The sequence below is a fragment of the Canis lupus genome, chromosome 24 (genome assembly GCF_003254725.2).
Source record: "Canis lupus dingo isolate Sandy chromosome 24, ASM325472v2, whole genome shotgun sequence".
NCBI lineage: Eukaryota > Metazoa > Chordata > Mammalia > Carnivora > Canidae > Canis > Canis lupus.
Genome location: NC_064266.1, coordinates 33,019,160 through 33,046,884, shown reverse-complemented (window position 1 = coordinate 33,046,884; position 27,725 = coordinate 33,019,160). Strand labels below are relative to the sequence as shown.

Here is a 27,725-nt window from a genome sequence, read left to right as displayed (position 1 = left end):
ATGTCTCCACAAAACCTTGGGGCACATATAAAGCTCTATGTGAGGTAATCTTAAAGCCTTTCTAGTGACTTGGAATTAAAAGAGCACAACATCCTTTAAAAACAAGAGAGAAAGATGGCCAAAAAATACTTGGTAACTCTTAAAATCCTGACTTGTTTTAAACGTGGAAAATGGCCAGGTATTTGACATATTTTTTGCAAGGTGATTTTTGAGCAGATTTTCTTTAAACTCTAAGTTGATCTGTCTCACAAACTCATTTTAGGGGCTATCCAAGGGTCTTGGCCAAAACTTTAATTTTGATACTGTTACACATTTTAATTAAAAAAATTTATTATCATTTTTTTATATATAGAGAGAGCACACAAATTGGGGGGTAGGAGAGTGGCAGAGGGAGATGGAGAGAAAGAATCTTAAGTAGGCTTCAAGCTCAGCATGGACCCTAACACAGGCTCAATTTCATGACCCCGAGATCATAACCTGACCCTAAATCAAGAGTCAGACACTTAACTGACTGAGCCACTCAGTCACCTCTAATATCTTGTTACACATTTTTAAATAAAAAATCAAGATATAGACATCAAGCTTGATATGATTGCAGTTTTATGTGCACATATAGAAGACAGAATAACATACACCAATATAGTGGATTTACTAGAAGTAAATATTTGATTGTCTTTTCTGTACTTTTTTATTTTAAGAATTTTATCAGCTGGATTTGAATTATCTTTTAATTAAGGGAAGGCAATATCTTTTTAAAATAATTTTTTTCTACAAAAGGGAGGCATGAAATGTGCAATGTGGAGAAACATTTTAGCAAAGCCAATGCTCAGCTTAGGTGTGTGCCTGTTGTTGAGTGGATGGAGGCAAGGAGGAATAGGTAGACAATGAGTAAAGAAATTCTATAAACATTTCTTTTTGCCTTACAATTCTGTTTATATCTCTCAGTCTCCAGCAGCAACTGGAAAGGGAAAACAACATCCTGACAATATATATTCAGACACATACGGTCAGCATCATGAAGCTCTGGACACCTCAACTCATGATATTCTTCTGTATGGTGCTACTGTCTGTGCTGGGAGTGCTGAAGGAAAAACATAGCAGTAGGTGATTAGACTGGGGGTGGGGATACTGGGAGATGGGGATACTGTGCTTGATCCTGGACAAGTGAAGGGGTATTATGTCTGGCACACCTGACTCAGGACTCAGGCCCCACCTTCCCTGGGTCACCTATTGGAGATTCAGAGACTTTTTTGTGCATAGAGATCTAAGAAATGACCAAATTGAGGTCCTTTGCTGCTTCTTCTTCCAATCTTGAAAATGGTAATGGGTACCTGTCACCTTTTATTCCATAAGTTACAAGGATATAATATTTTTCCATATCAGGATACCATATCTTTCCATACTTCCAGAAGCTCTGTGTCTTAGCTGTGAGTACTTTACTGAATACTATAGGGGGATTTCTTAATATATACCCTAAGTTTCAGTGGGTATGGTCTTTTAGAATGTGAAAAGATAGAAAAGAGACATGAGATGTGTCCCTGGTGGGTCAGAGTTGGGGGCCATATGATGAGAAATTGGAATCAGTGGAGGGTGCCAAGAAAATTGGGTGAGAGAGAGAAGAATTTGGTGGGAAGCTGTTCTTAAAGCAGGATCAGCAAGAAAGAGAAGAGAAAAGGAGAGAATCTTTTCCATATTCTCCCTGGTCTGGCTTCCCACATTAGCGAATAGGTATAAAGAGGCTAGAGGCTGCCTTGGGCCTTGAGGTCTCCTGTTACAGAAATGTAGATTTTATAGGAGGACACAAGAATGTGGGGGTATTCTGAGTTCTGTCTCCAGGATGTTTGATGAGGGCCCAGAGGCCTAGGGGAGCAGAAAAGGCAGAGATCTATGAAGATGTAATGAGGAGCCTCAGCAGAGGGATATTCTCATAAGGCAGATGAATACCTGGGTAGGGCTTGGTGGGGCTTGGATTCTAGGAGGGGCTGTTAAGCTGATGAAGGACTTCTCTTCCCACCTTGGCTATGTGGCCTCTGTCAGTCTCTTTCCATCTCATGTCAATTACAGGGGATGAAAGGCTCATTGAGGAGTGCTGGGGAGAACCCAATGTCATTGAATGTACCAGGAAGTGTTCTAGAGCCCTTAGATGTTCAAACAAAAATTACACATGCTGCTGGACCTATTGTGGAAACATCTGCTGGAAAAATGAGGTGAGTTGGGAAGTGTGCTTGGGCATGGGTCTTCACTGATTCCCAGATGCTGTTATTCGTAAAGAGAAGATTGAGGCATCCCACATCTTAGGAACAAAAATAATGGAAGACAATGTACCCTAAGCCTGGACATCAGCTCACTGGTGAATAAGCCGAGACACCAGCTTAGGGCACATTGTTGCTTTCATTATATAATCAATGCCTATGTTGTCCTCATTATATTATGCAATCATTTTCTCTTTTCCTATTTTTTTTTCTTTTTTACAAATTTCTACCCAAGGCCTCCATAGTCAGACCTTTCCATGAACTTTTTTGGCCCAACCAGGCCACAAATCTCTACCTTCCTCTGTTTCATAAACCAGACTCATCTCACCACACCAGAAGTGGACAATTCTTATCATTGCATAAGGTGCTCATGTCCCAGGGTCTGGTGGAGATAGATAATATTAGGCTTGGGAATGAATGCTTGTTCCTCAGAGTTCCCTTAGCTTTTGAGTATATAACATTTGTGTCTTGCAGAAAATCTTTGCATGAAGTCTAAAACCCTAAACTCCCAGCAGGATACCAGTCTGTTCACACTAAGGGCTGGGCAAGAGCAAATCCTAGACAAATAAACTCATTTATCAATAGTAGCTTTCAGCTTTTTCAACTCCATTCCACTATCTTTGATTGCCCTATTACATCCCCCAATATTGTCCCCATCCTACAGGCTACATAGCTTTTATCTCTTGCTTCCTCAGTTGCTTACCTTAGAACTGATAAGCTAATCTCCAGGGTTTCACAGAATAGAAGTTTATTTATTTCTCGTACTTCATTTTAATGTGGGTAACTGGCAAGTAGCCCTTTAATTTTTTTTTTTTTTTTTTTTTTTTTTTTTTTAGCGAGCAGGTCTCTGGTAAATTTGTTTCTCACAAGGTATGGGTAAACAACACTTTTTTTTTTTTTTGAGAGAGAGAGAGAGAAAGCATGCATGAGCAGGTTGAACGGGTAGAGGGAGAGGGAGAGAGAGAATCCCAAGCAGACCTTATACCCAGGTTGGAGATGGACATGGGGCTTGATCTCACTATTCTGAGATCATGACCTGGACCAAAATTAAGAGTTGAACACGTAAAAAAAAAAGAGTTGAACACTTAACCAACTGAGCCACCCAGATGCCCACGGGTAATCAATTCTAAAATGACTTTACATGGATATAAGATTGAACAAATAAGCAAATAAGTGGGGATGATATGAGCCATGTTTCTAACTGTAAGAGAAAAGAAGTTACAAATAAGCAAAATGGAAGGCTAGAATGAGCCCCAGGATTTGAGTCAGAGACATCAATATGAACCCACATTCAGCTCAATATATATATACAGAGAGACTGATACAGAAGTAAAATAGATGACTGTGTAGACATGGATTAGTTGCACATGTATGTATTTCCTGGCTATGCCTGGAAGCAGTGATACCATGGTAGCAATAAATACACCAGGAGCCTAGATCTTGTTTTTTATTACCATTCTCCAATAAATGGGTGAAGGCTTCTTGGTGAAATGGCTGATTCTAGAAATAGGCTTAGAAAATACAAAATGAAACTGGAGTATTTTACAGGGTCAGAAAGTAAGGAAATGCTCTTAAAGTCAAAGAATGCAAAACAGGAACCAACCTTAACAAGCTCCCAGTGACCAAAGCCTAGAACAATTTGAGCATAGAACTGTCTCTGTTGGTCTATTAAAACAAGATGTTATAAAGTTAATGGAAAAATATCACAAACAAACAACAAATGTTGGAGAGGATGAGGAGAAAGGGAACCCTCTTGCACTGTTGGTGGGAATGTGAACTGGTGCAGCCACTCTGGAAAACTGTGTGGAGGTTCCTCAAAGAGTTAAAAATAGATCTGCCCTACGACCCAGCAATTGCACTGCTGGGGATTTACCCCAAAGATACAGATACAATGAAACGCTGGGACACCTGCATCCCGATGTTTCTAGCAGCAATGTCCACAATAGCCAAACTGTGGAAGGAGCCTCGGTATCCATCGAAAGATGAATGGATACAGAAGATGTGGTCTATGTATACAATGGAATATTACTCAGCCATTAGAAATGACAAATACCCACCATTTGCTTCAACGTGGATGGAACTGGAGGGTATTATGCTGAGTGAAGTAAGTCAATCGGAGAAGAACAAACAGTGTATGTTCTCATTCATTTGGGGAATATAAATAATAGTGAAAGGGAATATAAGGGAAGGGAGAAGAAATGTGTGGGAAATATCAGAAAGGGAGACAGAACATAAAGACTCCTAACTCTGGGAAACGAACTAGGGGTGGTGGAAGGGGAGGAGGGCGGGGGGTGGGGGTGAGTGGGTGACGGGCACTGAGGGGGACACTTGACGGGATGAGCACTGGGTGTTATTCTGTATGTTGGTAAATTGAACACCAATAAAAAAATTATTTTATTAAAAAAAAAAAAGAAACGACAAATACCCACCATTTGCTTTGACGTGGATGGAACTGGAGGGTATTATGCTGAGTGAAATAAGTCAATCGGAGAAGGACAAACATTATATGGTCTCATTCATTTGGGGAATATAAAAAATAGTGAAAGGGAATAAAGGGGAAAGGAGAAAAAAATGAGTGGGAAATATCAGAAAGGGAGACAGAACATGAGAGACTCCTAACTCTGGGAAACGAACTAGGGGTGGTAGAAAGGGAGGTGGGTGGGGGTTGGGGTGACTGGGTGACGGGCACTGAGGGGGGCACTTGATGGGATGAGCACTGAGTGTTATTCTATATGTTGGCAAATTGCACACCAATAAAAAATAAATTTATTTAAAAAATCTTAAAAAAAGAAGACAAACAGCACAAGTGGACACCCACAGGCCTTGAAAATATTAAAAACAAAGTTAAAAGAAAAAAACCTATAATCCAAAAAAATATTTCATCCATAAAAGAAACCTGAATCTGCATAAAAAGGGACCACCATATCCTCAGCAACAGTGACCCAGAATAGACTCAGATATCAGATGCATGGTGTCCTCTCACTTAGGCTCTTCTACCATCTTACACCCACTCAGCAGTGAGCCTTCCCAAGCTAAAGCACTGGACAGACACTACACTACACTCACTGATGGCTATACACTCCTAGAGAATGTAATTATAATGGTAGGATTTTAGGCTTAGAGCTTTCCTTGAATCTTGCATGTCATGCCCATACTAATTATATTTGGGCTGATGGGCAATTCATGGTGACAGATATTGCACTTAACACCTAAACCCAACCCTTGCATCCCAGATAACTTCCTGTAGCTCCTTAATTAGGCACCCTGGCTTTGCTATCACATGTACTATCACCAGAAGCAGAGATGGGATGCACTTTGGGGTGAAGGCATCAGTATGGACCCACCTGTGAGCAGTGGGAGGAGCCAAAGGATGGAAATCAGGTAGAAACTAACCAACATCGTGGGTGTATGAGGCAGGAGGATACTTCTAGAATCTCTCATATGTACTAACATAGAGAAGGAGCATGACTGGAGGATGAGAAAAGAATAATCAATGCAGAAGCCATGGCAACTGTGAGGCTGTGTGTTTGTCACACAGAGCAGCCTGATCAATGATTCTCTGCAGGCCAGGACTCGGTGTTTTGGGCACCAGGTCATGGCAGAATGTACATTTGCTCCTTCCTCTGCCTCCGTGAGATTCAGTCCTTGTAGGGGTCTCACTCCCCCACTCGCCCTACCACAGGGGCACACAGCTATTCCATAGGACAGAACATGGAGTGCTGACCAGGGAAACATTCCTCCCAGCCAAAGCATTCTAGCTGTAGCCTCTTTGTCACTGGGTGGGGTGGAGTGTCGAGAGAGCTCTGTAGAACACAGGCTGGGACACCAGCTGTCCTGATGGAGAAGACCAGCTGTTTCCAGTAGAATTCATAGTCCAAGGTGCTCACGCTGGGGCAAGAAATAGGTCAGCTGGCAGCATGGTGTACTCACATGATAGGGAACACTAGATATGGATGTGAGAGCTCATTTCCTATATGGGCCCTGGCAGGAACTTTGCCTTTCTTAATAGTCTCTCCCAGGGTGTTTGGAGCATGGCCAAGCACTGGGAAGATGCTTGCAGAGTCAGGCTATGTGAGGAAGCACTAAGAAAGAGTTCCTGCAGAGCATGCTCTTACCGCCCATCTACATCTGATGATGTCTGTGCTGCTGCTTGATCTTGATCTCTCTTTCCTAAGGCCTCCTGGTCAAGTGCAGCTCCTAGGAGAGGTGGAGAAGCTCCTCTAATACTAGGAGCCCTGGGATGCTTCTGAGGTGGGCCAGAGGCTCTGGCCTGAAAGAGGCAGGTTTCCTCCTCTGGACAATCCTTCCCTGCTGCCCAGCAGGAAGCACTGGACTGGAGTATACACCTGCCTCCAGCAAGGCCTGCTTGCCTTCCTGAGTTCTTTGCACTTGACTCCATGTTTCCACTGGGCCTATGTGACCCAGTCTCTGGATTTAGTCCCATGACCACCTCAGAGCCTCTCTGCTGGCACAGAGTGGTCAGGAGTCTGTCCAATGATTAAGGTCCACTGATTCACCATGAGACCATGGGCAACACCCATAGCTACCCTCAATAGGCAATTAATCCTTGGTAGCATCACCATGAGCCCCCCGTTCCCTACTATGTGGCTTCTCCCTGGATTAAAAAAGAGAGAGAATGAGACCATATGGAGGAATATTGGGTAAAAGTGTGGACCATTCAGTTGATGGAAGGCACTGGAGTCTCAGGTGCTGGCATCCAGTTCCAGGCCCCATCCCAAGAGTGGCCATGCTGCTAGAGGATGGGGTAGGAGATGTTAGTGAAGGCATTCACTTCCATGGCCGTGTTCTCACCATAATGGAGGAGCAGTGAGCAAACAGGGAGTCCAGGCAAGCATTCTCCTCTAGCCATATCATGATCTCTCAGTCTCTTGGCCTTGAGCATGTCACTTAACGTCCCTTGGATTAGTTTTCCTCATTGTTTTAAAGGGACAGTAATCTGAACCTCACAAGGAGAATAAGAAGAATAGTATGGTGTGGATCAATTAAGAAGAGGCCTCATTGTGGGCCTCCTACTCTGTGACCAATGTCTAGCCCCACCTCCCTCATGTTCAACTTGGCCTTTCTGATCCAGGTTAAGGAGTGTTCTTGTTAGTTTGGGAGATATCACACATGAGCAGTTTCTCCCCTGAGAGTACCGGTTCAGTGAGCAGATCAACAGTGAAGTTGAGCCTCAGGGGCCTGGCGGGGGGGGGGGATGTGGGGCGCGGGGGGGGGGGGAGACGGACCAGCAAGCCCAGGTATTGAGATCTCTTGGGGAAGAGATCTCAATACCTGGGCTTGCTGGTCCGTCTCCATACTCTGCAGCCAGGACCCTGTCTCCCATGTTAGTCATGGCCTTGAGGAAGTTGCCCCATAGAATCTACACTCTGAGAACTCAGCAGAGTCTGAGACATCCTGCAGACCCTCCCCACTCTCCAGAATTTGCAGGGTCCAGAGAGGAAGATGACTTGCCACTTTGCCCTCTCTCTCCTGTCATTGTCACTGACTCCAGGGCCCTTGCCCTTCCCCAGAAAATATCACTTGCACTATTTCCCTTCCACTGTCACCATCCTGGTACCTCCAATGATAACTTGGACATGACTCTGTACACCCCAAAACTTGCTTTCCCGGGGTCCTTTCATTCTGTACCTACTCCCACCAACATTTCTGGATGTAACGTGTCACCTATGTGCAGAAATCCAAGAACAGTTGTTTGGTTTCCCCTTGTGATTCTCAGGCCGTTATATACCCCTCACTTCTGTATGTACCATTTGTATCTGGGTATTTGGAATGGAGAATCAAAAGATATAAGTTCCCCTTCCATCCACATCATATTCCCAGAGCTGGGTAAAGGGGCCAGAGGGCCATGGTTTGAGAGGACCAAGTGCTGTAGTCTGAGCAGAATGTGCTGTTAGGTTCCAATTCCCAGGTCCTCCTCAAAAGGGACATAGTCCCTCCTGGCCTCCTTCCCCTTTTTGTCCACTAGGGCATCACCTACTTGGCTTCCTCTTCAGTTCATGGTACCCTCCCTGGACTTGCAGCAGCAGCATACAGAAGAGCAGGATGAGCAGCAGAGCTTGGTTGACATGATTGGCTAGAATGGAGGGCTCTCAGTCTGGCACAGACTTCTCTGGAGAGTTGGGTTGTTACCCTTGGCTCCTTGCTTTTACTGGGCAAACAAGGAGCCTTGTTTCTTCCCCTTGTCTGCCCTTACCTTGTCTGCCTGTTCTTTGTCAGACTTGGGCTTCTGCAGATCACTCCTCCCCTCACATAACTAACCCCCTCCTTTGCAAATAATTTTTTCCTACATTTTTAATGATATGATAATTTACAGGAAAAAAAGAAAAGTAACATTTTAAAAAAGTATGATAATCTAAATGCAGAGAATTAAGGCGTGTCTCTTTGCATTACCATATTTTGCAAATTTAATATAATTAATCGATTGTTTTCTCTTTCGGAGTCATCCACCCTTTGTTACCCATCTTGTCCCACTCTCATTTAATCCAGTAAATATTTCAAAATGTGGTGTTCCATAATTGTATATATCTTATTTAAAATAAAAACCTATTGTTAAGCATTTGCATTGTACTAATTACTGATTACCTAGATAATATATTATGTTGAACATATACAACCAAAATCTTTTTTTAAAAAGATATATTTATTTATTTGAGAGTGAGCGGCAGAGGGAGGGGCAGAGGGAAAAGGAGAGAGAGAATATCAAGCAAACCTCAAGCTGAGCAGGGAGACTGACCCAAGGCTCAATCTCATGAACCTAAGATCATGACTTGCACAGAAACTAAGAGTCAGATGTTTAACCGATTGAATGACCCAGGCACCCCACAGCCTGTTTTATTTTTTAGAATATCAGGGAAAAATAAAATATTTAAAATAAATAAAATAAAAATTTTATTTTTTAGACTAATATAAAAAAGGTAGAATAATGGGCTTAAGATCAAGTAGGCATTGTAAGTATAAATAAATAAATACATTCTGTATGCTGGTATACCTATATATACACACACACATGTATGTATTAGTTTTGTAATTAAACATGTATAAATCATGTTTAACTCAACAGAGGATGAGTGTCAATTTCCTCAAACCTTTTAAGGCACCACGGTGTAAGTCTGGAGATAATGGGCAGGAATCAGCCCTCTATTGCCTATAAAAATTTGCGAAGCAGAGGAATGTTCATACGTTTTGTGCTAGGTCAGATGGGGAGTTGAAACTGACCCCAATATTTGTCAGCATCATACACTGGGACAGTCCTATGACCTTTGTAGACTTAGTCCATTCATAAATTCTTTTTTTGTTTGTTTGTTTGTTAAGACAGTTTATTATTTAACCTCAAATATTTGTTTTTTTAAATTATTTTTATTGGAGTTCAATTTGCCAACATATAGCATAACACCCAGTACTCATCCCACCAAGTGCCCCCCTTTATGCCCATCACCCAGTCACCCCAACCCCCTGCCCACCTCCCCTTCCACTACCCCTTGTTCTATTCCCAGAGTTAGGTGTCACTCATGCTTTGTCACTCTCACTGATATTTTCACTCCTTTCCCTTTATTCCATTTCACTAATTTTTATATTCCCCAAATGAATGAGACCATACAATGTTTGTCCTTTTCCGATTGACTTATTTTTTTTAATAATAAATTTATTTTTTGTTGGTGTTCAATTTGCCAACATACAGAATAACACCCAGTGCTCATCCCGTCAAGTGCCCCCCTCAGTGCCCCTCACCCATTCACCCCCACCCCCCGCCCTCCTCCCCTTCCACCACCCCTAGTTCGTTTCCCAGAGTTAGGAGTCTTTATGTTCTGTCTCCCTTTCTGATATTTCCCACACATTTCTTCTCCCTTCCCTTATATTCCCTTTCACTATTATTTATATTCCCCAAATGAATGAGAACATACAAAGTTTGTGCTTCTCCAATTGACTTACTTCACTCAGCATAATACCCTCCAGTTCCATCCACGTCAAAGCAAATGGTGGGTATTTGTCGTTTCTTTTTTTTTTTTAACCATTTTATTTTATTTTTTATTTATTTTTTTCAATTAACCATTTTAATGTGTTCATTTCTGTGGTATTTAGTACATTCACCATTGTGCAACCATCCCCCTTGGTCCCCTAAACCAGTTCATCACTCCCAAATGGAATGTGAACCCACTAGGCAGTCACCCCATGTTTTCCTATCCTGCAGCCCCAGGCCCTCTGCTTTGTCTGTATGGATTTACCTATTCTTTTTTTTTATTTCTTTCTTTTTTTTTTTTTTTTTTTTTTTACAGTTTTATTTTTTTTTTATTGGTGTTCAATTTACTAACATACAGAATAACCCCCAGTGCCCGTCACCCATTCACTCCCACCCCCCGCCCTCCTCCCCTTCCAACACCCCTAGTTCGTTTCCCAGAGTTAGCAGTCTTTACGTTCTGTCTCCCTTTCTGATCTTTCCCACACATTTCTTCTCCCTTCCCTTATATTCCCTTTCACTATTATTTATATTCCCCAAATGAATGAGAACATATAATGTTTGTCCTTCTCCGACTGACTTACTTCACTCAGCATAATACCCTCCAGTTCCATCCACGTTGAAGCAAATGGTGGGTATTTGTCATTTCTAATGGCTGAGTAATATTCCATTGTATACATAAACCACATCCTCCTTATCCACTCATCTTTCGATGGAGACCGAGCTCCTTCCACAGTTTGGCTATTGTGGACATTGCTGCTATAAACATCGGGGTGCAGGTGTCCCGGTGTTTCATTGTATCTGAATCTTTGGGGTAAATCCCCAGAAGTGCAATTGCTGGGTCGTAGGGCAGATCTATTTTTAACTCTTTGAGGAACCTCCACACAGTTTTCCAGAGTGGCTGCACCAGTTCACATCCCCACCAACAGTGCAAGAGGGTTCCCCTTTCTCCGCATCCTCTCCAACATTTGTGGTTTCCTGTCTTGTTAATTTTCCCTATTCTCACTGGTGTGAGGTGGTGTCTCGGTGTGGTTTTGATTTGTATTTCCCTGATGGCAAGTGATGTAGAGCATTTTCTTATGTGCTTGTTGGCCATGTCTATGTCTTCCTCTGTGAGATTTCTCTTCATGTCTTTTGCCCATTTCAGGATTGGATTGTTTGTTTCTTTGGTGTTGAGTTTAATAAGTTCTTTCTAGATCTTGGAAACTAGCCCTTTATCTGATATGTCATTTGCAAATATCTTCTCCCACTCTGTAGGTTGTCTTTTAGTTTTGTTGACTGTATATTTTGCTGTGCAAAAGCTTCTTATCTTGATGAAGTCCCAATAGTTCATTTTTGCTTTTGTTTCTCTTGCCTTCGTGGATGTATTGCAAGAAGTTACTGTGGCAAAGTGCAAAAGGAGTGTTGCCTGTGTTCTCCTCTAGAATTTTGATGGAATCTTGTATCACATTTAGATCTTTCATCCATTTTGAGTTTATCTTTGTGTATGGTGCAAGAGAGTGGTCTCGTTTCATTCTTCTGCATGTGGATGTCCAATTTTCCCAGCACCATTTATTGAAGAGACTGTCTTTCTTCCAATGGATAGTCTTTCCTCCTTTGTCAAATATTAGTTCACCATAAAGTTGAGGGTCCACTTCTGGGTTCTCTATTCTGTTCCATTGATCTATGTGTCTGTTTTTGTGCCAGTACCACACTGTCTTGATGACCACAGCTTTGTGGTACAACCTGAAATCTGGCATTGTGATGCCGCCAGCTATGGCAAGGGGTCTTGGCTATTCGGGGTCTTTTGTGATTCCACACAAATCTTAAAATAATTTGTTCCAACTCTCTGAAGAATGTCCACGGTATTTTGATAGGGGTTGCATTAAACGTGTAAATTGCCCTGGGTAACATTGACATTTTCACAATATTAATTCTTCCAATCCATGAGCGTGGAACATTTTCCCATCTCTTTGTGTCTTCCTCAATTTCTTTCAGAAGTGTTCTGTAGTTTTTAGGGTATAGATCCTTTACCTCTTTGGTGAGGTTTATTCCTAGGTATCTTATGCTTTTGGGTGCAATTGTAAATGGGATTGACTCCTTAATTTCTCTTTCTTCAGTCTCATTGTTAGTGTATAGAAGTGCCACTGACTTCTGGGCATTGATTTTGTATCCTGCCACGCTGCCAAATTGCTGTATGAGTTCTAGCAATCTTGGGGTGGAGGCTTTTGGGTTTTCTTTTTTTTTAATTTATTTTTTATTGGTGTTCAATTTACTAACATACAGAATAACCCCCAGTGCCCGTCACCCATTCACTCCCACCCCCCGCCCTCCTCCCCTTCTATCATCCCTAGTTCGTTTCCCAGAGTTAGCAGTCTTTACGTTCTGTCTCCCTTTCTGATATTTCCCACACATTTCTTCTCCCTTCCCTTATATTCCCTTTCACTATTATTTATATTCCCCAAATGAATGAGAACATATAATGTTTGTCCTTCTCCGACTGACTTACTTCACTCAGCATAATACCCTCCAGTTCCATCCACGTTGAAGCAAATGGTGGGTATTTGTCATTTCTAATAGCTGAGTAATATTCCATTGTATACATAAACCACATCTTCTTTATCCATTCATCTTTCGATGGAGACCGAGGCTCCTTCCACAGTTTGGCTATTGTGGACATTGCTGCTATAAACATCGGGGTGCAGGTGTCCCGGCGTTTCACTGCATCTGTATCTTTGGGGTAAATCCCCAACAGTGCAATTGCTGGGTCGTAGGGCAGATCTATTTTTAACTCTTTGAGGAACCTCCACACAGTTTTCCAGAGTGGCTGTACCAGTTCACATTCCCACCAACAGTTAAGAGGGTTCCCTTTCCTCGCATCCCCTCCAACATTTGTTGTTTCCTGTCTTGTTAATTTGCCCCATTCTCACCGGTGTAAGGTGGTATCTCATTGTGGTTTTGATTTGTATTTCCCTGATGGCAAGTGATGCAGAGCATTTTCTCATATGCATGTTGGCCATGTCTATGTCTTCCTCTGTGAGATTTCTCTTCATGTCTTTTGCCCATTTCAGGATTGGATTGTTTGTTTCTTTGGTGTTTAGTTTAATAAGTTCTTTCTAGATCTTGGAAACTAGCCCTTTATCTGATATGTCATTTGCAAATATCCTCTCCCATTCTGTAGGTTGTCTTTGAGTTTTGTTGACTGTATATTTTGCTGTGCAAAAGCTTCTTATCTTGATGAAGTCCCAATAGTTCATTTTTGCTTTTGTTTCTTTTGCCTTCGTGGATGTATCTTGCAAGAAGTTACTGTGGCCGAGTTCAAAAAGGGTGTTGCCTGTCTTCTTCTCTAGGATTTTGATGGAATCTTGTCTCACATTTAGATCTTTCATCCATTTTGAGTTTATCTTTGTGTATGGTGCAAGAGAGTGGTCTCGTTTCATTCTTCTGCATGTGGATGTCCAATTTTCCCAGCACCATTTATTGAAGAGACTGTCTTTCTTCCAATGGATAGTCTTTCCTCCTTTATCGAATATAGTTGACCATAAAGTTCAGGGTCCACTTCTGGGTTCTCTATTCTGTTCCATTGATCTATGTGTCTGTTTTTGTGCCAGTACCACACTGTCTTGATGACCACAGCTTTGTGGTACAACCTGAAATCTGGCATTGTGATGCCCCCAGATATGGTTTTTTTTTTAAACTTCCCCTGGCTATTCGGGGTCTTTTGTGATTCCACACAAATCTTAAAATAATTTGTTCCAACTCTCTGAAGAAAGTCCATGGTATTTTGATAGGGATTGCATTAAACGTGTATATTGCCCTGGGTAACATTGACATTTTCACAATATTAATTCTGCCATTCCATGAGCATGGAATATTTTTCCATCTCTTTGTGTCTTCCTCAATTTCTTTTAGAAGTGTTCTATAGTTTTGAGGGTATAGATCCTTTACATCCTTGGTTAGGTTTATTCCTAGGTATCTTATGGTTTTGGGTGCTATTGTAAATGGGATTGACTCCTTAATTTCTCTTTCTTCAGTCTCATTGTTAGTATAAGAAATGTCACTGACTTCTGGGCATTGATTTTGTATCCTGCCACACTGCCAAATTGCTGTATGAGCTCTAGCAATCTTGGGGTGGAGTCTTTTGGGTTTTCTATGTAGAGTATCATGTCATCGGCGAAAAGGGAGAGTTTGACCTCTTCTTTGCGAATTTGAATGCCTTTTATTTCTTTTGGTTGTCTGATTGCTGAGGCTGGGACTTCTAGTACTATGTTGAATAGCAGTAGTGAGAGTGGACATCCCTGTCGTGTTCCTCATCTTAGGGGAAAGGCTCCCAGTGTTTCCCCATTGAGAATGATATTTGCTGTGGGCTTTTTGTAGATGGCTTTTAAAATGCTGAGGAATGTTCCCTCTATCCCTACACTCTGAAGAGTTTTGATCAGGAATGGATGCTGTATTTTGTCAAATGCTTTCTCTGAATCTATTAAGAGGATCATATGGTTCTAGTTTTTTCTCTTGCTGATATGATCAATCACATTGATTGCTTTACGAGTGTTGAATCAGTCTTGCATCCCGGGGATAAATCCCACTTGATCATGGTGAATAATCTTCATAATGTATTGTTGGATCCTATTGGCTAGTATCTTTTGTGTGTGTGTGTGTGTGTGTGTGTGTGTGTGTGTGTGTGTAGGGGGCGCTGAGTTCTCTGGCTCTGGAGCTGAACATCCTGCCCCCCAGTCTGCAGTGAGCCTTCACAGAAGAGCCATCAAGCCCTCATGTCTCTGCAGTTGGTGTCAAAACCCTGTGTTCACCCTGCCTGTGTCCGAGCTTTTTTTTTTTTTTTTTTAAATCTCAGATGAGTATTGGCTAGTATCTTGTTGAGAATTTTTGCATCTATGTTCATCAGGGATATTGGTCTATAATTCTCCTTTTTGGTGGGGTCTTTGGTTTGGAATTAAGGTGATGCTGGCCTCATAGAACGAGTTTGGAAGTACTCCATCTCTTTCTATCTTTCCAAATAGCTTTAGTAGAATAGGTATGGTTTCTCCTTTAAACGTTTGATAGAATTCCTCTGGGAAGCCATCTGGCCCTGGACTTTTGTGTCTTGGGAAGTTTTTGATGACTGCTTCAATTTCCTCCCTGGTTATCGGCCTGTTCAGGTTTTCTATTTCTTCCTGTTCTAGTTTTGGTAGTTTGTGGTTTTCCAGAAATGCATCCATTTCTTCTAGGTTGCCTAATTTATTGGTGTATAGCTGTTCATAATATGTTTTTAAAATCATTTGTATTTCCTTGGTGTCAGTAGTGATATCTCCTTTCTCATTCATGATTTTATTAATTTGAGTCTTTTCTCTCTTATTTTTAATAAGGCTGGCTAATGGTTTATCTATCTTGTTAATTCTTTCAAAGAACCAACTCCTGGCTTTGTTGATTTGTTCCACAGTTCTTCTGGTCTCTATTTCGTTGAGTTCTGCTCGAATCTTTATTAACTCTCTTCTTCTGTTGGGTGTAGGATCTATTTGCTGTTTTTTCTCCAGCTCCTTTAGGTGCAAAGTTAGCTTTTGTATTTGAGTTCTTTCCAGTTTTTGGATGGATGCTTGTATTGGGATGTATTTCCCCCTCAGGACTGCTTTTGCTGTATCCCAAAGATTTTGAACGGTTGTATCTTCATTCTCATTAGTTTCCATGAATCTTTTTAATTCTCTAATTTCCTGGTTGACCTCTTCATATTTTAACAGCATGGTCCTTAACCTCCACGTGTTTGAAATCCTTCCAAACTTCTTCTTGTGATTTGGTTCTAATTTCAAAGCATTATGGTCTGAAAATACGCAGGGGATGATCCCAATCTTTTGGTATCGGTTAAGACCTGATTTGTGAGCCAGTATGTGGTCTATTCTGGAGAAATTTCCATGTGCACTTGAGAAGAATGTGTATTTAGTTGCGTTTGGATGTAAAGTTCTGTAAATATCTGTGAAATCCATCTGGTCCAGTGTATCATTTAAAGGTTGTTTCTTTGAAGATGTTCTGCTTAGAAGACCTATCGATTGTAGAAAGCGCTACATTGAAGTCACCAAGTATAAGTGTATTATTATCTAAATATGTCTTAACTTTGGTTATTAATTGATTGATATACTTGGCAGCTGCCACCTTCTGGGCATATATATTGATGATTGTTTAGTCCTCTTGTTGGATATATCCTTTAAGTATGATATAGTGTCCCTCTTCATCTCTCACTACAGTCTTCGGGATAAACTTTAGTTTATCTGATATAAGGATGGCTACTCCTGCTTTCTTTTGAGGACCATTTGAATGGTACATGGTTCTCCAACCTTTTATTTTCAGGCTGTAGGTGTCCTTCTGTCTAAAATGAGTCTCTTGTAGACAGCAAATAGATGGGTCCTGCTTTTTTATCCAGTCTGAAACCCTGTGCCTTTTGATGGGGTCATTAAGCCCATTCACGTTCAGAGTTACTATTGAAAGCTATGAATTTAGTGTCATCATGATACCTATTCAGTCCCCGTTTTTATGGATTGTTTCCTTGGGCGTCCTCTTTCTTTTATAGAGTCCCCCTTAATATTTCTTGCAGAGTTGGTTTGGTGGTCACATATTCTTTCAGTTTCTCCCTATCTTGGAAGCTTTTTGTCTCTCCTATTCTGAATGAGAGCCTTGCTGGATAAAGTATTCTTGGCTGCATGTTCTTCTCATTTAAAACCCTGAGTATATCTTGCCAGCCCTTTCTGGCCTGCCAGGTCTCTGTGGAGAGGTCTGCTGTTATCCTAATACTTCTCCCTATTAAGATTAGAGATTTCTTGTCTCTTGCTTCTTTAAGGATCTTCCCTTTATCTTTGGAATTTGCAAGTTTCACTATTAAATGTGGAAGTGTTGAACGTTGTTATTGATTTTAGGGGGGTATCTCTCTATCTCCTGGATCTGAATGCCTGTTTCCCTTCCCATGTTAGGGAAGTTCTCAGCTATGATTTGTTCAAATACACTTTCTGACCTCTGTCTCTTTCGGCGCCCTCGGGAACCCCAATTAAACGTAGATTTTTCCTTCTGAGGCTGTCATTTATTTCCCTTAACCTATCCTCATGAGCCTTTAATTGTTTCTCTTTTATCATCAGTTTCCTTCCTTTCCATTAACTTGTCTTCTATGTCACTCGTTTTTCTACCTTGTTAACCCTCGTCGTTAGGACCTCCAGTTTGGATTGCATTTCATTTAATTGATTTTTAATTTCAGCCTGATTAGATCTAAATTCTGCAGTCATGAAATCTCTTGAATCCTTTATGCTTTTTCTAGAGCCACCAGTAGCTTTATAATTGTGCTTCTGAATTTGCTTTCTGACATTGAATTGTAATCCAAATGTTGTAACTCTGTGGGAGAGAGTACTGTTTCTGATTCTTTCTTTTGTGGTGAGTTTTTCCTTCTAGTCATTTTGCTCAGTGCAGAGTGGCCAAAACCAAGTTTTACTTGATAGAAACGCAAACTCTTCTCACTCTAGCATTCCAGCTGTTCTCTCTGTAAATCTAAGACCGAATTCGTAGGTTTTCAGGATGATTTGAAAGTTATCTAGGTAAGTTGGTGGGGACAGATGACTTGGGGACCTTACTCTTCTGCCATCTTTCCCCGCCTCACTCCCATTCATTAATTCTTGACACTTCCATGGTGAGGATGAAATAAGATGACATCTTATATACACCCTCATAGTACCTGGCACACAGTAGGTGCTCAATCAGTACCTTTGTCATGTCTCCAATCTTGTTTCCCAACAACACATAGCAAGTCCTAGGGACCAGAAGGACTCTCTTACCTCATCGTTTACACTGGGTACTAAGATCCAGCCCTGGAATTGGACTCTTAGAAGAGAAACTGTTTGGTCCAGGAGTCGGTGAGATTTGCATGCTTATCCAAGCAGATCTGCCAACTCCACATGGATTGGTAGCAGAGCCAGGAGTAGATAGAGGAACTCAAAACAGCCATTTCAAATGAACTACCTCTACTCTCTGAAAGAACAGCAAATGTGGGGAATTTGTTCTGGTATTTTGGAGTGAGGAGGTGAATTCTGAGAAGGTTCCTTTCCACATTCTGTGAGGTGGAGGGTCAATCACTCTACCCTTCCTTCAACTTAAATTATTTTTTTTTTCAAATTTTATTTTTTTATTTTTTATTTATTTATGATAGTCACAGAGAGAGAGAGAGAGAGGCAGAGACACAGGCAGAGAGAGAAGCAGGCTCCATTCACCGGGAGCCCGACGTGGGACTCGATCCCGGGTCTCCAGGATGGCGCCCTGGGCCAAAGGCAGGCGCTAAACCACTGTGCCACCCAGGGATCCCCAACTTAAATTATTTCTTCCCATTGACAAGCTCCACCAACCTACTCCCTTGGAGAGAACCCCTCAGCCTTTCCTTCTCCCCTGCCTCCTCTTCTTTCCTTGTTCACCCTAGTGACTGTGGGGAGAGCTCTGCAGGTGTCTCCTCTTTCAACATTTTCTAGGTGGGATAGACACACAATCTTACCCTTTAACCTGAGGTCAACTGTAAATACCTCCCTGTCCAAAAAGAATTCCTAAGGGATGCTTAAATTTCCAACATCGGCCATTTTTTCTTTGGAGATTGGATCCTTTACAAATGCAAATACTGTATGATCTCACATATATGTAGCCAGAAAACCAAGACAGCCCAAACTCATACCTACAAAGAACAATCTAGTGGTTATCAGAGGTGGCAGGTAGAGTGTGAACAAAATGGGTGACGGGGTCAAAAGGTACCAATAATAATTATGTATATATACACTAATGTAGATGTATACATAAATCCATATACATACACATGTATATGTATATACATGCTTGTCTGTTTATACATATATGCATATATGTATGTGTATATATGTATTGTTTGTTGTGTGTATATCTTCTGATTCTGTGTTCTTTAAGTCCCTTGGCTTCTCCTGGAAGTTGTCAGTCTAGCTGGTGTTCTGGGGGAGGGGCCTGTTGTGCTGATTTTCAGGTGTTAGCAGTTGGGGGAGCTGCTGTGCCCCTGCCTGGTGCAGGGCTCAGTGGGGGTTGTTTACCCGGTGAGGCCGCAGGAGGAACAGCCCCGGTGGCGGGGCAGCTCTGGAAACCTGGATTCAGCTCCGGCAGGAACTCCGTCTGCAGGGCCTGGAGGCCCTCTGCCCGAGCCCGGCCGAGCTGCTCCCGGGGCCGCGCAGCCCCCTCCGCGGAGCCGCCGCCCGAGCCCCCCGAGCTGCTCCGGGTCCCGCCGGGTCCCGCCGTGCGCGCTGCAGCCCTTAGGGAGCTCGGCGCACTCTCCTGGGCGCGGAGTTGCTGTTACTGTCCCGGGGAGCCCGAGGGCATCCCCGCCCTCCTGGGTCCTGCTCCAACTCCCCGGGAGCCCCTTTCCCCCGGGAAGGTCGGTGCAGCTCCTGCTCCTCCGGGACGGGGCTCTCCTGTCCTGGGGACACTCGCCCCGGCCTCAGCCCGGCTCCTCGCGGGGCCCCTCCCCCTTGGAGGCCTTTGTTTCTTTATTTCTTTTTCCCCCGTCTTCCTACCTTGATAGAAGCGCGAACTCTTCTCACTGTTGCATTCCAGCTGGTCTCTCTTTAAATCTCAGGCCGAATTCATAGATTTTCAGGATAATTTGAAGGTTTTCTAGGTAGTTTGGTGGAGACAGGTGATTTGGGGACCCTACTCTTCCGCCATCTTGCTCCTCCCCCTGTTGTGTGTATATATTATGTGTTCATATGTACATATATACATATATGTGTGCATATACATGTGTATTGTGTGTATAAAATATTTACATAGTGAGAGATCAGGAGCCTGCTGTTTTCCTAAAATCTACACAGCTTTTTTGCAGACCCATCTGCATAGTCCAGAACCAAGCATGGCAAGAGTCCCCAGAAGAACCTCCTTGGTGCTCTCAGTGACTCTGCTCCTCAAACAGACCACTAGGGTCCCGCCAATATCTGGACCAGATGCAGGGCAGAGCTGTGATTGCCCCACACAGAACATTATTACCTGGCCATAGAAAAAGAGGTCTTGGGATTCCATAACACAATCATTTTAGGTGTGGCAGCCTTTGTAGTCCCCACCCATCAAAGTTCCCTTCTGTTTGCTCCCACGCCTTTGTACCCAGGTACCCAAATTCTGCCTTTTCTCTCTATACAATCTACCCTCCGCAGCCAAGTCCCCAGGACCCTGACGTACATTTCCTACTGTTCAATGCATCTGATGAATCCTAGGAAAAATCGCTTATACATGGATGTCTCCAGGCAGTGTATGAAATATTCTTGGACATAGAGTTTGAAAGAAGGAAGTCTGTTCCTTGGGAGCCCTGGCCCTTGGCACCTGGACTCCTTTTTTTAAGGTTTTATTTATTTATGTATTTATTTATTTATTTATTTATTTATTTATTTATTTATTTATGAGAGAGAGAGAGAGAGAGAAACGAGAGACAGACTTAGGCCAAGGGAGAAGCAAGGTTCCCTGCAAGGAGCCCTACATGGGACTCGATTCCGGATCCCAAGATCACACCCTGGGCCAAAGGTAGACTTTCCATTGCTGTGCCACCCAGGCATCCTCCATTTTCTATTCCTAAAGTCCCTCCTTTTCAGTCTCTTTTGTCCATGTAAAACCCCCAAGGCATTTGATGGGAGATGGTGGTATGCTTTATTGTATTCTATTCTTTTTATTCTTATTTAAAAAAAGTTTTTATTTATTTATTCATGAGAGACACACACAGAGAGAGAGAGAGAGAGGCAGAGACATAGGCAGAGAGAGAAGCAGGCTCCATGCAGGGATCCCAATGTGGAATTGGATCCAGGGACTCCAGGATCATGCCCTGAGCTGAGGACAGATGCTGAACCGCTGAGCCGCCCAGGCTTCCCGGTGTTATGCTTTAATTAGCAAAAGAGAATCAATACAGAGAAAGGTGGGATCTTATTACCATAAAGCAAGTTCAAGACAAATAGATACACAAACTGCACTTCAGTCTATCGGTAAACTCAGATGCATCAGATAGACTCAAGACTTGGGTCTGTTTGGGTGGCCAGAACTGCAAGTAAGGTATACAGTTTTCCTCCTAGCTAAGCAGGGTGTACTGCTCATATTAAAGAAAATCCAATCCTTTGGAATGGGAGAGCATCCAAGGAAAAAGTCTGTGACATGGCTAGCATGTAGCTCCTGGTCAGAACTTACAAATCTGCCACAACACAAATCACCATTAAGTTCTAGGCTTTTGAACTTTGTTTTTCTGGTCCATTGTCTCTGTTTCCAGGCCACAACCTCCTCTCCCCCTCCCCAAGTAAGAAGAGGCCACATAAAAGAGCTATCAGCCAGTTCCTCACACACTCAACTCAAACACCTTCAGAGGTACGTAGGGATAAGAGTCTGGAGGCACAAGCATTTATTGGTGGCTTGCTTGGATGAGTTCTCTGCATAGGTGGCATCAGCACTATTCCTGTGGGATGGAGATTACTATCTCTAGTGTTCGAATAAGAAACTTGAGACAGAGGGGACATACCTGTCTGAGGTCCCACAGGTAAAAGGGGCATACATGAAACAAGATACCAGTATTCCTAACTCTAAACCCAGTACTTTCTCCTCTTTAACATTATCTGGAAAGCCCAGGATCCTGAATTCTGAGGGGATCAGTCATTCTGTGTCTTTGTGATGTCTAGGGGTTTTGTTATTGTCCTATACTCTATCTCAAGATAACCAAAGAACTCACCCAGAATTCTGAATGTGAGTAGGACCCACCCTGGACATGATTATATATCTCTTCTGGCTCAGTTAGCATACCAGGTGTGCAAAGAAGAGGATTGAGCACCCTCAGGATCCTGAGCACCCTTTAAGGGCAAGTACAGAACTCAGAGAACTGGACTAAGAGTAAGGCCTTTTCAATGAAAAGATCTCAAAGTTCTGGAAAACTTAGATCTAGAATGATAGTTATATATATATATATATTTTCATTTGTTCTTATTTAAGTTTGATTTGCCAACTTATATGACACCCAGTGCTCATCCCATCAATTGCCCTCCTCAGTGTTTGGGTTTACTGTGTTTCTGTCAGTGTGCACTAGTTTTCCTCCTTCTTTGAGCAAAGGCAGTGTCCAGGAATACAGCCCACCCCAGGGCATACTCACCTTCACTCAGCTGCCTCCTACCTCATATCTCTGCCTGAAAGTGGATGACAGATTGTCTGCATTGCTCATTTGCCTTGCTATGCACTGCTGACTCCAGAGGATCACAACTATACTCTGAGCCAGGCTGAGGAACTGGATATCCCACCACCCTGAACTGACTTTTTTTTGGCTAACTATGTGAGTGATTTATAGGATTTCTGCAACCTACCATGCTCAAAGATAGTTGGCCTTTGGCCTGGAGCTTCTCCAATTAGGTAGTGTCCATTGGCAAGTATTATATTGATGAAGTTTTCCTTCATCAAGCCATGCTGAGGCTAGGTGGCAGGGACATGGGTTCTGAATGGAAAAGGTTGGAGAACAGATGTAAACATCTGAGAGTGGGAGTTCTCCAAACTTCTCCATTCAAAACCTGTGTCCCAACCATGAAGGAGAACTGCCAAGTGAAGGTATTGAGACTTCATTTACCATTGGGCAGTATTTTTCAAGGTATACAAACCAATATTCACAAGACTTTCTTTTTCTGACCCTAACTCCTTAATTCCTGTTCTACTTCAGGTAGCATTGGGACAAGACCTGTCTTCTGCCAGAACTTAACCCAAACATACAGAGTAACAATCATGAAGCCCCAGGTTCTCCTACTCAGCATGCTCTTCTATGAGGTTGTGATGCTTCTGCCTGTACTTGTCAAGGACAAGACATTTTGTAGGTGGTATGACATGGGAGGAAGGGTCTCCCCACAGGCCTGGGATAACGGGTGTAACTGATTGTGGGACCACCTTTTTTGGACCACAACCCTCCTTAAAGCAGGGATATCCAAAAGATTTAGGATGTATGTTTCCAGTTTGGTGCTCCTCTAAATCCCCCTCTGAGATCTGAAAGTGATAATGAGCATGTGGAAAGGGAACCTAGCTTTGTCTATAAGTACATCCTGTAAGCTATCAGAAATGATAATTTCCAGTATTAGACTACCTTAGACAGGGGAAACACCAACACAGAGCTGCCCTGAGTCCATATTTTCAGGTTTCTTGCCTTTGATGAATACCAAAGGGCAATATTATTTACTTGGAAGGGAAGAGTCTTTTAGAATATGAAAAAACAAGAAAGGAAAAGACAAGAAAGAGATTCTTAGGAGTCAAAGTTTGGGGTCAGATGATAAAGAGGGGATAATGAAGGGAGGGTTGTGAGCTAGTGAAAGATATGGAACATAGAGAGAGATTGAGTGCTTAGGTGGTATGAGCACGGAGGCAAAAAGACAAGGGTAAAGATAGTACCTATGACCAAGGTGCTATTACGTTTGGCTGTCCCCAGGGCTCCCTGCATTTTAACCACTTGACTTTTCTTTTCCAGAGAACCCTTTAAAAGCATGCTAAACCCCTAGGTTCTAGCAGGCCCACCACGAGTGTGGACTAGAGGATGACAGTTTAACCTAAGAAGAGTGCTACCTGGCTCCCTACTGGGTTATTCACTTGCCCTGGCTGAGGATCCTTCCATTCTCCCCTTGATCTCTCTGTCCTGAGAAGGTCCAAGTGTCTGCCAAATAAACTGCTAACCAACCTGAGGGCCCTGCTTTGTCTTATGCTGCATTCCTGTGGTTACCTTCTGTTTTATGATGACCAACTGTTGTTCCCATCTGATCACCATGGGTATAGGCACCCAACTCTGCCTTCCCAGTTAGACCAACATATTAATCAATAACCTTATAGCTGTAACAAAAATGCAGAGACTTATAAATATCTCAGTAAAAACAGTAAAAGTTTATTCTCTTTCACAATACATTTACTGAGCATTTTCGGTGAATGACCTCCATTCCATGCATGATTTAGGGACCCTGCATCCTTCTCCCTATAACTCCATCATTTTCTGGGGGGTCCTCTGCAATCAGACAGTAGATTGGAGAAAATGGCAGCATTGAGGCTCCTACGGAAGCTTTTTGAGGACCAGGTCCATAAGCGCAGCTCTGTTTCTATCCACATTCTATTTGTCTGTCTCATATTACCGTAGAGACATATGTGGAAAGGAAGGGGCTGGCCAGTTATGGGAGGTCACGAGGAAAGGCAGAGTTATTGTTGCCTCATGTCAACCTCATTCATAAGATTCTACTATTATAGAAAATATTTCAGTTAGTAATCTGGGGAAGAAACTGATAATGCACAATATGTGTAAATGATGTGAGCATGAAATGAGCTTAAGTTTGATGCAGTGACTATATATCATTTTCCCTGAGTGCATAGATAAACATTTTTGCATTCATAGTTCTTTAGAAAATATTTTTTAAAAGTCTGGGTAGGTGTGAAGTGGGTAGAGTCAAACTGTTATATTTAACCTCTCCATTGCATCCACACTTGGATTTTTTTCTCCATCAGTGTGGTGGAACTCTGTTACAAGCCTGGACAGCCACAAAGCTCTGTCACCTGTGGGTTATTGTCTAAATGTGTGTTCTCCAGTGGCTCCTGGTCTGTGGTGGAGGAGAGATAGAGCCAGTTCTCAGGCCACTTCAGGGTCCTGTGCCAAGCCTGAGATCTCCATGCCTATGACCCAATCCATAGCTGAGACTCCTCCTTGGTCCCTTGGCATATGGTGCTGGATTCACAGCTTCCACAAAGGTACCTTTGTCTGTGAGTAGATTCCAAATGTTGCATGTGTGTGTGTGGGCTCAAGCACAGGAGTCTTATTCAGTCATCTTGCTGATGTCACTCCCAAAAATACCTTAATGAAATTGAATGAAATAGAATTAGTGTATCTATAAAAACTAAATTCAGTATTCTTTCAAAATGTAATGTGCTGCTATCATTTAGGAACTAATTCTTGTGGAACCCAGAAAATGTTGGGGAAATGCAGGCTTAGAAAAAGTTGTCCACTTCAAATTTTATAATCAATTTTTAAAAGTCTCTGGTGATTTTTAAATTTTAGTTAACATATTTATTGACATTCTTTTTAGAAAAAGACTATATTTATTTGAGAAAGAGAAGGCCTGAGAAGGGGCCGGGGAGCAGAGAGAGAGGGAGAGGCAGACTCATTGCTGAGCAGAGAGCCCAACAAATGGATCCATAACAGGACTCTGATATCAGGACCTTAGATAAGATCCTGAGCCAAAGGCAGATGCTTAACCAACTGAGCCACTCAGGTACCCCCATTTACTGATATTCTTAAATGGCTTTCCAAATATACCAGAACACTTCTATAATAAATATGTATGATTTGGGGGTTCAACTCTAAAGCTGTCTTTCATGAAAGACAAATAACATCATTATGTATCTAGGTAGTGGATAACTGATTATATCTGATTAGTTTTCTTTGTGCTTTTCTGTGTTTTTCAAATCTCTAAGTTAAATAATGATAACATTATGAAGAATTCATTTCTGTAATGAGAGGAGTAGAAAGCATAAGACAAGAAAAGTACCTCAGGAGATGGCAGTGCCCAGCCAAGGAATGGTGCCTGGAGGAGATGAAGCAAAACCAGGTGGGGCAGTGAGAGACCAGTCACATGTTCTTCAAACTCCACACCCCAAAGCCCTTCGGTAACCCCTGCAAGACCTGGTAAAATACTGGGTCTGCTGCCAGGCTCACACTCAGACATCCAGAGTTAACATCATGAAGTGGTTGTTTCTCCAGGTGGTGACACTCTACTGCCTGGTCATCATGCCAGTGACAGGAAAAATGAAAGAAAGAATTGAGATTGTAACTTCATCTCCAATTTACAGTAGGTATTTTGGTGGAGCTTCAATCTGAAGAGGGGCTAGAAAACGAGGAGCCAGGCACTGGCATAATGAAAATGTTGGTTCCTTTTTTAAGCCAGGATACCTGAGGAAAGCTGGATGTGCAGTTCTCAAGTTTGAGGGACTCCTGATGTGACAAGTAATGATGTTTTTCTGTATGTTGTGGGGACTGTGGTGCCTACATGGTGTTTCTGTTGAAGAGGACTCATAGCCGTGGAAAGCTGCACAGGATTCAAAGCCCGCATAGAGGGTGCCTAGCTTGAACCATCAGGAGTTCGTGTCCTCCACTTGGGAGTTCCAAGGATGAGCACCAAATTGGGCAAGGGGGAGTAATTATTTCTTGAAATATGTCCTTTGTTTACCAAATTGAGTATTTTAGAACATTGGGTGTGGGGAAGAGAACTAAAATGGGTGATTGACCAAGAGAAGTTTGGAATGCCTGTGGTAAAAGAATTGAAATCAACAGATTTGAGAGGAGAGTAGTAGGTCCTACTGTCTGGCAAAGGTTTCTGAGGAACAGCTAGGTTTGGAGGGTTGTCTCAGCCAGACAGGGAAAAGAATGAGACAGTTCTTCCTTTCCTTTGGGACTCTGTTTCTCTCCCTTGGTAAAATGAGAGCAGGAGACCAGAGAATCTCTTGGTCCTCTTTGTTCTGTAAACTGGGTTTCAGGACTCCGGTCATATGATGGTGAATTCCATAGAGGTGGCCTCATGGTTGCTGGTTTGTTGGGAGGTAGAAGCTGGATTTTGACTCTGGGAATGGACAAGCCACCAAGACCCCAGGCAGGGAGAAGAAGAGAAAGCAATGGGTGCTAGGGCCTCAGAGGGGCTGATAATAGTGAGAAAAAACTCTTATTGGAGTCACTGCTCATGTGTTTCTTCTCAGTTATACGTACACCACAACTATTACATTGCCCGGATATGCCTAACTACTATGATTGCAAGAAACAGTGCGACTTTTACTCAGATTGTGGTATTGGCAATGAATGCTGCTTGTCTGTCTGTGGAAAAATCTGCATGAAAATGCCAGAACCTGGTAAGATCTAAGAATCACCCCTCTCTTGCAATTTGGTTCTGAAAGACCATGGAACCCCTAAATGTGAGGGAACAGTCAGAAGGATACTATGCCTCCCTAGTCTCAGTACCCATTCCAGCATGGGGATCCCCACTCCTTCTTCCCAGTCCAAGCCCCCATTTTTATTGTTCACTTTCAAGCCTGCTGATTTATATGAAACTCAGGAGTCAGATATTTATGTCTCTTTGATCACTGGACTTAATACATATAGCCTGAGGGAAGCCTTGTGTGGCATCTCCTAAACCACAGAAAATATCCCTGCTCCTGGGGTTTGGGAGGATCTGTTTCTCTCAAAGAAATGTGTTTCAGCTTACTTTGTGGTCACTGAATACCTACCCCTTCTCTCTTTCAGAGACCCTCAGTGATAGCAACCACCCCAGCACCACGGTGGTGTCTACTGTTGTTCCCTTGAATTTCACTGAGATGTTCCAGAGGCATCATCATCATAACACTACCTGATAATCAGTGGGACCATTGTTTTGTCTCGGTGGGTTGGGGGAAGGAGGAGGACATGTCTCCCCTACTTGTCAACCCTCTTCTCTGAACAATTATATTGTCAGCTTCAGTTCATTGACAAATAAACAGTGGCAGTA

The 27,725-nt window shown here is 42.5% G+C and overlaps 1 protein-coding gene across 1 annotated transcript; it reads left to right on the top strand.

Annotated features, from left to right (window-relative positions):
- Window positions 1-27,725, top strand: WFDC11 (WAP four-disulfide core domain 11). Its single transcript, XM_049100384.1, has 5 exons — window positions 1-44; window positions 946-1,100; window positions 2,065-2,207; window positions 26,944-27,093; window positions 27,485-27,725. The coding sequence occupies exons 1-4, from the start codon at window positions 1-3 to the stop codon at window positions 27,076-27,078; spliced, it is 477 nt and encodes a 158-aa protein (XP_048956341.1). The 3' UTR covers window positions 27,079-27,093; window positions 27,485-27,725.